Genomic DNA, 14,794 nt, shown 5'->3' with positions numbered 1-14,794 from the left:
GTTCTATATTCTAGCTTTCAAATGACCATTTTATCACTCAAATATGATATATTCTAGACTCCAAATTATATATATTTTTTGCATTAGTATTAATATTCCATCACATGTATGCATATTTTAAATATCATGTATCAAAAATATAATTTTCCTGAAAAATGACATTAAAGTTATTATTAATTTATTCAAATTCATACATTTCAATGAATACTTTCATAAAATTACACATTTTCAATTACTGTGTGGGTGTTTTCTTTTTAAGAAAGTGATGGAAATTTGATTTCAGAGATCTCAGAGTCTGGCGAGCTGCTGCCACTGCGGTCACTGTAAGTGTCCCTTAAAGTAAGTAAGAAAGAGAGAGAAAAAAAAGAGAGAGAGAGAGAGAGAGAGAGAGAGAGAGAGAGAGAGAAAACAAAAAAGTTTCAAGACATAACATACAGCTTATCACCACTAAAAAAAAAAGCTCATATTTCACGCATTAAAAGCACAGTTCACCTAAAAATGAAAATTCTCTTATCATTTACTCACCCTCATGCCATCCTAGATGTGTACACATTTTTTTGTGTTTTGCTTAAAGCAAAGATTTTTTGAAGAATATCTCAGCTCCATACAATGAAGCATTAATTTGCATTGGACAAAACTTTGATGCTGCATTTATGTGCTTTTTGAGCTTCAAAGTAATCCATATGACTCCAGTGGTTAAATCCATATCTTCATAAGTACTATGATAGGTGTGGGTGAAAAACAGATACATATTTAAGTGGCGACATGCATGAAGAATGCGAGTGTCCAAAACAAAAGAATGTGGAAAAGTAAAACTTGAGATTTATAGTAAAAAAAAAAAAAAGGACTTAAATACTTACCCGTTTCTCACCCTCACCCATCACATCACCTCTGAAGACAATGATTTAAACACTGGAGTCTTTATGGACCTTCAAAGTTCTAACCACCATTCACTTGCATTGTATGGTGAAATTCTTCTAAAAATCTTCATTAGTGTTCTGCAGAAGAAATAAAGTCAAAAACAGTACTGTGCAAAAATCTAAGGCACATAAGATGCTTCAAAAGAACATTTGTCTTAAGATGTTTATTTATATTTTCAGCTTTAGTGTGTCAATAGGAAATATACATTTTAGAATCCCAAACATTACTTTTGCAAATAGAATAGAAGTACTGGGAGCCCTGCAACAGATGGCATGGTCCCCACAGAACCCCCCACTAAATATTGAGTCAGTCTGGGATTACAAGAAGAAACGGAAGCAATTGAGACTGCCGAAACAGATTTTCCAAGAAGCTTGATACATCCTATCTGCCAACAACCAAGAAAAACTGTGTCCAGGTGTACCTAGAAGAATTGGTGCTATTTTAAAGGCAAAGGTGGTCACACCAAATATTGATTTAACTTTGTTTACTGGACTTTGTATGATGTTAACTGATAAACGAAAACTATTTATGGCATTATTTTTAAAGACATCCTCACTATGCAACATTTTTCACTAGTGCCTAAAACTTTTGCACAGCACTGTACAGTCTAAGTGGCATGAGATGATGAGAGAATCTTTTATTTTTGGGTGAACTATCCCTTTAACTTTCTAAGCACTTGTCATTAAATGCATATAGTTATGAAGTAAGTAACTTGTAAAATTAAGTCAGTCCACTAGACCATAATTACCGAGGTGAGAGCCGACAGCCTTTCTGCAGGTAGCTCTGTAGTTTCCCAGAAGCTGCCAGTAGAAGGCCAAAATAAGGAGGTGAAGGTTTAATGGGACGAGAGGTGAACTCTGGGTGGTACTGCACGCCGACAAAATAACAATGATCTGCCAAGACAGAAGAAATTAGCTGAATCTAATGCTGACTGAAAACCTCTCCACACATGGGTAAAGAAATTGGACATTCACCGACCATCAAGTTCAATGATCTCCATTCGCTCCCCCTCCACATCCTGACCCACAAATCGGAACCCTCTATCCTCAAAGTGGTGCTTCAGTTCTGGATTCACCTGGAAAATGTGATGCAAATGGAACTATGTGAACAAATGGATCGTAATATTAAAATATCAGTACTTTTTTTTTATATACATATTTTTGTGAACCTCAAAACGGTGTCTGTGCCTTTCATCAACATATTCAGCATCTCCATACAGCTTACCTACAACAAAACAATGAGAGTAAAACAAATGTGTCCTTCATTTCAAATATCAGTTTAGCATGCTGTATACAAATATGAACATCATTAAACCATATTTTTATTTTTTTGATTCATGACATTTACATATTTCCTGCAGGCAAAAAAAAAAACTTACGAAGAACACCAGAGGTGCTTCTGAATACGGTCCGCCTTTTCCCCAAACGCATGGTTCCACCCATCTGCCCAGGATTGTGCTCTGGCATTTCAATCACCTGCATTTAACTACATGATAAATCTCATCTCACCACACAAATGGAATGATTACATACAGTAGATATGCACACAAAAATTCACTAAATCACCACCTACCACAGGATGCTTTGTTTCAGGATCAAATTCTGTAGAATTGGCATCTGTTTAGAGATAAGGAGTATAACAATTTTAGGTAATCAATAAAACACACTGTTTGATTTGAAAAACTAATCAGAAAAGCTTGTATCGGTTCTCTTACCTTCCCAGCCAAGTACATTACGAGCAAATTCACACACTGCCAGCTGCATGCCCAAACAAACACCTGCAATACGATGTCAAATTTAACCATTGAAGGCATGCTGTCAAAACATCATATTTTGCACAAACTGTCGCAGGATTGCTAGCTTAATAAACAGAGATTTGTTACCTAAAAATGGCTTTTTCTGCTTCCTCGCCCAGTTAATGGCTTGGATTTTCCCCTCAGTGCCTCGCACACCAAATCCTCCAGGAACAAGTACTCCACTAACAACACAATTCAACATTTAAATACACATTCAAACAAACAACCTCAAAGTCAAGTAAACCAGTGATTTTTCAAAACAAAGGGACACACAACTATATCATCACACAGCTAACACTAATAGTAAATAAAGGGTTAGTTCCCCCCAAAAGGAAATTTCTCTCATCATTTAATCACCCTAATACCATCCTATTTGTGTACAACATTTTCTGCAGAACACAAAAAAAGATTTTTCGAAGAATACCTCAGCTCTGTAGATCCATTCAATGCAAGTGCATGGGGTCCAGAACTTTGAAGCTCCAAAAAAAAAAAACACAAGGCAGTATAAAAGTAATCCATAAGACTCCAGTGGTTTAATTCATGTCTTCTGAAGCGATCCAATATGTTTTGAGTGAGAACAGACCAAAAATGTAACTCCTTGTTCACTATAAATCTTGAAATCATAATTGCCAAGGAGACTGCTAATGTCAAGCTCAATTACAATTCTTAGTGCCATCTAGCGCTCTGTGCATGCTTCAAGAACTAGGAAGTGTAATTGAGCTTGACATTATGATTGCGCTGCAATAGCGAGATGTACAGTGAAAAAGGAGTAACAGTTTGATTTATTCACACCCATAATTGAACGGATTGCTTCAGAAGACATGGATTAAACCACTGAAGTCAAAAGTTTTGGACCCCATTCACTCGTAGTGTATGGACCTACAGAGCTGAGATATTCTTCAGAAGAAAGTCAGTCATACACATCTGGGATGGCACGAGGGTGAGTAATTCATGAGATAATTTACATTTTTGGGTGAATTATGCTAGATAAATGGAACACAAAATTAAAATGTTCTAAATGCTCTCAGTTGATGGACAAGGGAGAGTGCAACAGTGTCTAGTGACAGTGTTATTTAAGAGAACATACTTACTCAGCACTGCAGAGCTTCTGCCAGGCCTCATGGTACTTTACTGCCTCCTCCTGCAATGTTGCTGGCTCCAGGTCTGCAGAATCTATGTACTAAAATGAAAAATGTCTAATATCACACTGCATTACAAACAAAAACATGTCAAATGTTTAGTACATGCAAAAGGCCCAACACTTTTTTTTGTTGCATAAACTCTAAACTAAAATTCCAGCACCACTGGTTTCTCTGAAGTTCCTTACCTTGACCTCTAGCTTGTAGTTGATAGCGAGGGCAGAGTGCTCCAGTGCTTTAATCACTGAGGCATAAGAATCCGATAGCTTAGTGTACTTGCCTACTAAAGCAATAGATGTTTGTTCCAAGAGTCGGTCAGACCTAGAGAACATAGAGAGACCGATTAAAACATAAAACAAACAGCCATGCCACTGTCAGAAGATTGTGCAGTTTAGGGGGGTGTTTGCACAGCACGGAGGATTCAAACAGCTCAAACCTGTCCGACATCTCTTTCCACTTTGTGAGCATTTTACGAGGTCTCATCTGGATGGGCAAGTCCAGTCTGCGGCACAAGTAGCTGACTATACCCTGATCCTCCAGGAGTAAAGGTACTCTGTAGATGGAGGAGACATCATGTATGCAGATCACCTGCAGACAAAGTTGTAAAGGGTGTACAAAAAAAGGTCTCAGTTGAGTCCAAGATGGTAATGTCCATCACAACTAGCTCTTAACTGTTAACTAGGTGTCTTGTGTGTACCTGTTCAGGTTCTACATGGCAAAACATGGAGATCTTCTCTTTGACAGCAGTTTCCAATGGAGTCGTGCAACGACAAACAATCTGCAAAGAAAAAAATCTCAGAGGCTTTGGACTAACGGGTATTTGACTAGCTCTTTACAGGATATAATTAAGGGTAAAGACTGACCAGGTCAGGAGATAGGCCAAGTCCTCGAAGCTCTCGAACACTGTTCTGTGTGGGTTTGGTTTTCTGTTCTCCAGTAGAATTAGGCTGACAATACATACAAGAGACCATGACATCATATAAAAAATTTTAAATTGTACTGTTCCTCAACATAACTACTTATGCTACAGTTGTTTAGATAAAACTACTAGTGAAAAAAATATAGTATGACAAATTTGACCTTGTTTCTTTTACCTGAGGGACAAGGCTAACATGGATGTTGCAAAAGTTCTCCCGTCTCACTTTAAACTGAAACTGTCTAAAGGCTTCAATGAAAGGCATACTCTCAATGTCTCCAACTGTACCTCCAAGCTGTGGAAAAAAATAATACAATTATTCCTCCAACAGTGATGGAAGAAAATTTGTGAGGTTTGTAGGTGTATTTGAGCTAACTTTCCATTAAAGGTGCTAATGTAGATTTTATTAAATGTAAGATTGACAACAAGCGTTTGAAATGGGTACTGCAGTCCAAATTCAAAATATTGGAGAGTTGTCAGCCCTGCCCCAGACTCAAAGCTCAAGTGGGTTGCCAGAATGAGGACACTCAACAGGAATGAGCGAAACTGAAAATATCAAGCGACGAGCTTTACACTGTAAGTTGATCAGCTAATGTATATGTTTGCAATGTCTTTATTCATTGCAAATTATAAACCAGCTTGTGTGGATTTTTTCATGATCCAGTTTGTTTGCTGGCTACCATGGCTGCAGCATGCAGTGTTGTTTGCCTGCAAACATGTTCAAATCTGGCAACAAGGCGGTGTCGAAATACTATTAGTGAGTGGGCGGGATCACATAGCCAAAAACATAAACAGAAATTTCAGCCCAGAATGGAAACTTTAAAGTAGAATATACTGGCTGTAGCATTGTTATCGTAGAAGCCAGTATTTCAACTTAGCATGTTTCCTAATTCTCTAATGACATATTATGGTCATTTAATGATTTAGTACAGTAAAATATTACATATAGCACCTTTAAGTTACTGTAAAAGTCACATATACATTTTCTCATATCTTTATTGAACAAATTCACACTACATTACATTTTTAATTTGGTAACTAAGTGGCATCTTATTTAGCAGCAATGACTTAAACTGTTCGAAATAGAGTGCAACAGTCTGGTTCGGGAAGTAAAAATCCCATTCCATTTTTTCATAGACGTATAGATTTTCAATCAGGGGTGTAAAAAGTACTCAGAAATTATACTTAGGTGAAAGTATGGATACGGAGTGAAAATTTTACTTAATTAAAAGTCCAAGTATCTAGCCAAAAACATACTTGATTAAGAGTAAAAAGTATTCACATTAAATTGTAATTAAGTATTAAAAAGTTAAAAGGAACTTTTTTCCTAGCTAGAATGAATTCAAGAGAGGAGATTGTGTGAATTGAATTGAATTTATTTCAGGATAACCCCTTGAGATGTAACATCTCATTTTCAAGGGGGTCCTGCACCTATCTATACAGACACAAAGGTTAACCACACAGTACAAAAAAGACACAAACATATATACAAAACAATAACCCGCTCACCTACCCTTGTGAAAGAGGATGTTGTTAAATTCGATTGGTTTGTTTTCTATTCGATCACCATTTTACTGTTGTATTTCTCCTCCAGTGGCATTGGCAACCTGGTCATAGATTAATGTTACAAAAACTACATTTTTGCTAAATAATTTTTATGTGGCCTGTACGTAACACAGCGTTTTGCTCGTGGAATGAACACTACAGGTGCTAAAACAACAATTACTTTTATCCCCTTTCACTCAAATCACAAGTAAAACTGCATATTATCAGTTAATAAACACTAACTTTTCACTCTGTTCCTCACACAATGCTATCTTATGACATATAAAAACTCATATACAGTTCGGGAGAATATTTCACTCTTTTTTAGCTGCACACAGTGGACATTTCATTTCGGAACTGCCCTGAGATGTGTAATGAACCACATAATGTTATTCAGCAAAAATGTTGCCAGTCACGCAATGTTTGTTGCATGGGAGAAGGCACTCACTAATTGCGATGTTAGAGTACCCAGCCCTTTGAGACAGACAAAGCAGAGCAGATGGACGAATTCAATTAAATTAATAATTAATATTTACTCTGATCCCATTATTTTATTATCATTATTATTATCATCATTATCATCATCATCATCATAATTTCTTGTTTTATAGTAAAATTATAATTAATAGTTGCCTAACAAAAACAATACAAATTCAGCAAATAGGGAATAGAACTTCACAGATATGATTTAAATATGAAGGCTAGTGTAGAAATAAATGACTTGTACACATTTAATTACAAAAGCCTTTTCTTTCAATAATATTATTATTATTATTATTATTATTATTATATATATCAAAAATGTACTGTCACAAAAACCCAAATTTACAAAATGACCAGCTAACATCATTTCACTAATTATATCAGCAGCACCTGGGAAAGTGTGAACGAGTACTAGTCAGGTGAAATCACTATCATTCTGATCGGATTATAAGAGCAGACTGATCTTTACAAACTAGGGAAGAAGTGCTTCCAATCATTGTGTTCTTGTTAGCAATGGTTACCTCTAAAGAAAGATGTGCAGCCATCATCGCTTTGCATCAAAATGGTCTCACATGCAAGGAAATTGCTGCAAAGAATATTGCACTTGAAAAAAACATTTACCGGATCATCAAGAACTTCAAGGAGAAAGGTTCAACTGCAGTGAAGAAGGCTTCAGGACGTCCCAGAGTGTCCAGCAAGCGCCAGGACCATCTCCTCTTGCGGAGTCAGCTATGGAATTGTGTCACTACCAGTGCAGAGCTTGCTCAATATTTGCAGCAGGTTGGTGTGAGTGCATCTGCACGCACAGTGAGGCGAAGACTTTTGGACAATGGCCTGGTGTCAAGAAGAGTAGCAAAGAAGCCACTTCTCTCCAAGAAAAACATCAAGAACAGATTGAAATTCAGCAGGAAGTAAAAGGATTCGACAGCAGAAGACTTGTGCAAAGTTATTTTACTTCAGACTGTTTGGGACATCTGGAAAATCAATAGTCCGGAGAAGAAAAGGTGAACACTACCATGAGTCTTGTGTCGTGCCAACTTTGAAGCATCCTGAGACCATCCATGTGTGGGGTTTGCGTTTCACCCAAGGGAGTGGGCTCTCTCACAATTCTGCCCAAAAACACTGCCATGAATAAAGAATGGTATCAAAACGTCCTGCAAGAACAACTTCTCCCAACGATCCAGGAGCAATTTGGTGATGATCCGTGCATTTTCTAGCATGATGGAGCACCATGTCACAAGGCATGAGTGATAATGAAGTGGCTCGGAGAGCATTACATTGAAATTTTGGATCCGTGGCCAGGTAACTCCCCAGATCTGAATCGCATAGAGAAACTGTGGTCAATCCTCAAAAGGTGAGTGTACAACCAGAAGCCCACAAATTGTGATCAACTCCGAGCACTAATAAGGCAAGAATGGTTCTCCATCAGTCAAGATTTGGCCCAGAAGCTGATATCCAGCATGCCAGAGCGAATTGCAGAGGTTATGAAGAACTAGGGTCAACACTGTAAATATTGACTCTTTGCATATAATGAAGGTTTCTGCCAATAAATGCCTTTACAACTTATGAAATGTTTATCATTGTTTTCCAGTATAACATAGAAACATGCGAAAAAATTATCTACAAATACTGAAGCAGCAAACTTTGCTAAACACAACATTCATCTCACTGCCAATACTTTTGGCCATGGATGTGTGTGTATATACATGCGATATAAATTATAATTTTTTTACTTCATAGCTGTCCAATCTGTAGCACAAATATTTAACCGTATCCGAAGCTCAAATCAGATCCGAAATTACACCTCTGCAGATGGTCGGAACTCCACACAGCTATGTGGCACTATTTGAAACGAGACCTCTGGTCTGTCATCTGTCGTTTGTCGGATGCAGCGAAAAGGCGGCAAAAACTTAATGAGTACGTTTCAAGTATGAATAAAACTGTAAGGAGTAAAAACTAAAAAAAATTCTTTGGAAATGTATAGGGCTGCCCCCTGATAGTCGACTAACCAGTAGTCGATGAGAAGAGTCTTGGACGACCAAGTTTTGATTGGTTGAATGGTCGGAAAAACAAACTCCGCAGGAAAACGAAGAACACCGGTATTACCGCTGGTTGGACGCTAGGTGGTACTATGGGACAATTTTCATTAAGCAGTGCTAGGGTTAAGCCTACACAATAAAGCAAGACACCTTGATTTCAAACTTTGTGTTGTTCAACTATTTGAAAGATGGCTTTACAACAGTTGTGAACATATGCTGGCAAACTCTGGCAAAGAAGCTTCATCTGTGCATTCTCTACCGTCAGGTATTTCGTTATCCAGGAAAATATATCATGTGTGGGAATAAATTTGTTTTGTTCCCTCCTTCACAAGATATATCCAATTACATCGGAAACCTTGGGACTGAGGGATCGGTGAATATTCTTGTTTTAGTGATTTTGCATTGAAAAAATAAATTATTTATTTAAAAAAATGAAAAACTTAAAATCAAATACATTTCTAAATTCAAAATGCACTCCAAACGAAAAAGCAAATAAGTAAATAATAAAATATATAAGTAACAACCTTTCCATTAACCGTCAGGCAAAAATCCATCTAAACATGCAGTGGAAAATTACTTATGCATACAAAAACATTACTATAAATAAATGTAAAAACAATAATTATAATGACGATAATAATCACTAAAATATAAATCATGGTTCGAGGTGATTGTGTTTTTGTATTATTTTATATATTTTGTATTATTTGATATAGTTTGTATTTTTTTTTACAGGCTGCAGTGTTGCGTTCACAATAAACTCTGTGGAAATAAAGTTAACTGAACTCAAAGCACCTCCTGAGCTGAGATGTCTGAGGCTATTTGCAGCACTCGTATAAATAAAATAAAAAAATAATTTAAATAATCAGAAGGCAGAAACAAAGAGTGAGATCCTTAGATGCTGTTACGAAAGCAGGAGGAGGCAGACGAGGGGTGAGGATCTAAGTGCGGGTTTTTATTGACAAACAAGACTGGGACAAAGGAAACGTGCACGATGGGAAAAACAAAACCAAAACTCGAAACTCAACCAAGAATACACGGGCTGGAGAAACATCCACGGTGGGCAAAGGTAACATTGACAAACTGGGCAAACACGGCAAAACATCTACATCCAGACATCCACATTCAACGATCGACAATGACTGGGAAACAAACAGGGTTTAAATACACAAACAGGTGAGGACAATGACTATATGCTGGCAGTGAAGAGGGCCGGGAATTATGGGAATTGTAGTCCATGAAGGTGACTAGTGAAACACGGGGCAGACAACAAGGGATCGTGACAGATGCGCGTTCCACGAGACTGCACACCTCTGTATCAGCGCGTCAAACATGCACATTGAGGGCTTTTCTGTCATCTGTACTTAATAATATAATAAAGAGTTTCTTCAAGCGCATGTACATGCGTCTACGGGCAAATTATTGTAATATTAATTTGATAATAGTAATAATAGTCTAATAATATTGTAATAGATTAATGAGAAAACGAGCCAAATATCATCTTGATATTGGCGATCACTCTGACCATCGTTGATCCCGATATCATCATCTGTTTGCTCAATCCGAATGTGCATTTCTCTCTATAAATTAACAAAATGTTCAGACAGTCTCCTTGCTGGTTTTCCCGACATGTTCAAGATCGTTACAGTTTTTTCCGGTGTCGCAGTGGCTCGCTTCATGAGTGCGCTTGTAAAATGTATATTTTAAAGGCTCATTATTATGGTTTAGTATTTCTCTGTAATGTTGAACTGTGTTAGCAATGTTACTTGTAACATTCTTTCTCAGCCCTGGAACTCAAACCATTTTCTGATGCCCCCCAACATATAAGCAATTAAATTAATATCATAAACATGATACGACTAGTCGACTAATGGCTTAAATTAACGACTACTAGTCGACTAGGAATATCTTTGGTCGGGGCATCCCTAGAAATGTAATTAAGTAAAAGTACAAGTATTCAATTTAAATTGCACTCCAGAAAAGTACAAATCCCCCCTAAAAATACTAAAGTATTTTATATAAGTATACTTATATACTTTACACCTCTGTTTTCAACGATAACTTATAAACTGTTTTATGGGGCTTTTCCACTGCACGGTACAACTCGACTCGGCTCACTTGATGGCCGTTTTCCACTGTAGCGTGCCAATACTAAATGTGACGTCAAAACCCCACTGATCACTGATTGGTCAGAGAGAATAGTCACTAACAGCGTCACTGTATTTTCGACACAGGACATCAAATCGCTAGTTTTAAAGTTAGCTACAGCAATAGCAGTATCATTTGTTCACGCGACATTCAAATTGTAAAAAAAAAAAATGGCTGTGTGCAAAACCATGCTGTGGTCAATAAAGGAGGTGTTCCTCTCATTAGCGGCAAACGAACCGTGGAGAGTGCCCTGGACTCCATGATGGAGGATGGTATGTTAACTTTATACTCTGCTTGAAAGTTTCACTTTATTTAAGCTTGCATCTAAAACAACCAGACAAATTTAACTATTACACTTGTGTAAAATCACCATGCAACGTGCAGTGGAATAGTGCCAAAAGATAGACCTACCGTAAGCTCAAAGGTTGTTCACCGATGGTATATGCTTCTGTTGAAGCCATCAGTCTGAGTAATTTCAACTTCATTGTTTAAAAATTGTGTTTGATAGCGGAATTCCTGGTTAACATCTACAAGACATTACCCATGGTCCAGCAGAGAAAGCTTCATTAATCAGAGAACCACGGTCAAAATGTCCTGCGAAACGAGCCCAGGAGCGACCACCCACTCCCATGAGCATTGTGAATGACGCAAACCAAGTCTGCCTCCCTTCAACTTTAAACTACTTATTTATTTGTACATAATGGAATATTTTGCGATAAATGTAAAATATATTGTTTCTATACTTATAACTGGCAACCTAAAATGAACAGTTTTATATATTTCCACTGTTTTTTATTTGATTACATAATTAGCAATGTTTCATGTGTTCATGGGTTTGTGACCTCATGAAAGAATGTAAGAACACAGTCTTGTACCTTTGTCTTTTTGTTGATTTTAAAATAGTTTTTTTGCTTAAAACAAAGTTTGTAATGTGGTGATTTACCTTGAAACTGGTTGGTTTAGTACATGGCTACAACGGAGGATTTCATTAAAAGCCTATACAAAAAATGAATGGGAAAAATACTTTCGGAGCCCACACGGCTGGAAAAGTGGGAGGGCACTGACAGCACAAAATAAAAAAACTCTTACTTCAATAACACAAACTTCTGGTTCAATACCATCATCATCCACGGAGACCTTAGCCTGGCGCATGACCCATTCCTGAATGGCATCGGTAATGTGTGGTACCACTTAAAAAAAAAAAAAAAAAGTAAAACATTTTTTTTTTACCCATATTCCATCACACATGCAAACCTTTGTAATATGATCACAGAAGGGCATAAAAAAAGGCTCACATAACATAGATAAGATTTATGCCAATTTTCTTATTTGTGGTCAAAATTTAAGCATGTCTTTGTGACTTCATTATATAACTCACCTTGTACAGTTTTGCCCAAGTAATCTCCTCTCCTCTCCTTGGTTATAACAGACTGATAGATCTTCCCTGTAGTCAGATTGTTGTCTCTGGTTAGCCTGATGTCCAGAAAACGTTCATAGTTCCCTAAATCCAAGTCAACTTCACCACCATCATCCAACACAAATACTTCACCTGTTAAAAAGAGAACATAAACAAGAGCAAAGTCATGTTGGATCTGCCAAAGACATGAATGTAAATGTTATTACTTGAAAAAAATAACAAATAAAATTAGGTAAAAGGGCTGAGTCTTATAAAGTTAAACATCTAGGTTTGTACTCACCATGTTCGTAGGGAGAAAATGTGCCAGCATCAATATTGATGTAGGGGTCAATCTTTATAGCAGTGACATGCAGGCCACATGATTTAAGTATTGTGCCCACACTGCTGGCTATGATCCCTTTACCAATGCCAGATATCACACCTCCTGTCACCAGAATGTACTTCATCGTCTATAAACAGCGTCTATCAATGTTAGAAAGACAGTGATGTTTATTTTAAGAATAACGTCATTATAATAGATGCACTGTAAAAGGCACAAACACCTACTGGACAGAATAACAACTGCGTCACCCCACGTGAACATGAATTTAAACAAGATCTCAATACTAGAAAGTGACATTTACACAATTAAAGTAAATCAATACATTTTTGGAGGGAAGAATAAACTGACCATAATAACCAATAAAACTGGACATGGCAGGTAAATGTAATGTTCAGAGAGGACAAACTGTAAAACCATGATGACCTTGTAAACAGAACTGAACCAATATACGTGCACACACATATCAGTTCCTTCACTAATGCATCACGTGCGTCGACATATACTATAAAGTATATACGTTTCAGTTGGTTTAATCAGATTTACTAATAAACCTCAAAAGAGACCCACATATGTATATTACATAACATTGCAGTGAACTCGCGAGGTGGAACGCAGGCAGAACACATGAAAATAAAATGAATTTTAACTGTACCTGAACTCCTGCTTGTCAAATATATAAAACCACAGATTAAAAACGTCAAATGATTCGGTAGGAATGTGCCATCTTCACGTCTGTGTGGGTGTCAATGGAACGTGGTGAAGCGCCAAAACAACACGTGGTGTGGGAGATCTGATACTAGAGGTTCCAACACTAGCTTGCCTTTGCCACTCCACACATACGTTACCATGATACTGAAAGTGTTAGAAACGTAGAATGAACACGGTATGAAAATCTAAAACGTGTTACAACAATTAAATTCGTCTGTTCATTTTTGTAACACAAAGAAGCAATATTTAACATTGACATCAAGCGTTTAAAATGGGTACTGCAGTCCAAATTCAAAATATTGGAGAGTTGTCTTCCCCGCCCCCTCCTCTCCTCCCCAGACTTGAAGCTCATGCGGGTTGCCAGGTTAAAGACACGCAACAGGAACGAGCATCTGACAATGGCAAGCGACGAGCCTTAGACTGTACGTTGATCAGCTAATGTATACCTTTGCAAAGCTTTATTTATTTTCACATTATAAACCAGCTCATGGGAATTTTGTATTACTCTGTCAATATTAGCTAGATGGCTTCCTAGCCTGCAGCGTGATTGCCCGCTAACTTTTTTCAAATCTGGCAACCCGGGGTGTCGAAATACTATTGGGAAATGGGCAGTGGGAGGGATCACACAGGCTACAAAAAGAAATTCAGGCCCGGAACGGACATTTCTATGTAGAATGTACTAGTTGTAGCATTAGTCCAATGTAGCATGTTTCCTAAATCTCAAACATATTATAACAAATAAGCTTTAGTACAGTAAATATATAACATAATGCACATTTAATAACATGTAATTATATTAACGTATTGTTACTTGCTGTAAATAAAGATGTTATCAGAAATTATGTTTGGGCTCGCATTTCACCTCGTATGGGGTTTTTATAATGGGGGTTTGCAAATTATAAGTAAAATAAGATATCAGGGATAAAAATCAAACGTGAATTTTGAATCTCCAAAGTTCACATTTAAGGTGACTGTATGCCGTTTGTGTTGTAGACGAAAACGTCCAAATATCTTCAAGTAATGTTTACCACTGACGTTATTTTAGTCAATATAGTCAAAGTATCATAACTCAGCATAAATAAATGGCGTAACGCGGCGGTCCCATATACATTTTGGCACACTGTCGAGGAGACAAGATGTCTATTGAGGAGATGCTTCAGTGTGCTGAGTAAACCGCTTTTGTGAGGAAACAGCTCATCACTTAATATATTGACCGAATGTCCGCTAATCTTCAACATATTTTACACGAAACAATTATTTTGGAATGGACTATGTGTGGAGCTTACAACGATTAAATTGCTGTTTTATAAGAGAAGATAATGACAATTTTGAGACAGGTAGCTGTCAGTTTACGGTTCTCC

At 37.2% G+C, this 14,794-nt stretch overlaps 1 protein-coding gene across 2 annotated transcripts; it reads right to left on the bottom strand.

Annotated features, from left to right (window-relative positions):
• Positions 1–172: 172 nt before the first annotated feature.
• On the bottom strand, positions 173–13,687 carry ctps1b (CTP synthase 1b). 2 transcript variants are annotated; one of them, XM_052144654.1, is made up of 18 exons: positions 13,378–13,687; positions 12,684–12,865; positions 12,365–12,535; positions 12,076–12,176; positions 4,950–5,066; positions 4,719–4,802; positions 4,553–4,633; positions 4,292–4,443; positions 4,044–4,176; positions 3,808–3,896; positions 2,804–2,898; positions 2,636–2,698; positions 2,494–2,537; positions 2,300–2,396; positions 2,090–2,145; positions 1,900–1,996; positions 1,670–1,814; positions 173–321 (listed from the first exon to the last, which is right to left on the bottom strand). In XM_052144654.1, exons 2-18 carry the CDS (start codon positions 12,847–12,849, stop codon positions 255–257), a joined length of 1,758 nt encoding a protein of 585 aa, XP_052000614.1. In that variant the 5' UTR covers positions 12,850–12,865; positions 13,378–13,687; the 3' UTR covers positions 173–254. The 2 variants fall into 2 exon arrangements, with proteins under 2 accessions (XP_052000614.1, XP_052000613.1); XM_052144653.1 differs by having other exon boundaries at positions 187–333; positions 13,378–13,685.
• Between the last annotated feature and the right edge of the window lie 1,107 nt (positions 13,688–14,794).

This window comes from Xyrauchen texanus, chromosome 15 (genome assembly GCF_025860055.1).
Source record: "Xyrauchen texanus isolate HMW12.3.18 chromosome 15, RBS_HiC_50CHRs, whole genome shotgun sequence".
Lineage (NCBI taxonomy): Eukaryota > Metazoa > Chordata > Actinopteri > Cypriniformes > Catostomidae > Xyrauchen > Xyrauchen texanus.
This window is presented reverse-complemented; position numbering and strand designations above follow the sequence as displayed.

Bases quoted from the DNA above. Each gene is read 5' to 3' on its own strand.
- ctps1b (XM_052144653.1), bottom strand. From the start codon at position 12,849: ATGAAGTACATTCTGGTGACAGGAGGTGTGATATCTGGCATTGGTAAA. The intron at 4,177-4,291 runs GTTTGAGCTGTT...TATGTTCTCTAG, and splicing joins TGGAAAGAGATGTCGGACAG to GTCTGACCGACTCTTGGAAC. The intron at 2,899-3,807 runs GTAAGTATGTTC...TTGTGTTGTTAG, and splicing joins CAGAAGCTCTGCAGTGCTGA to TGGAGTACTTGTTCCTGGAG.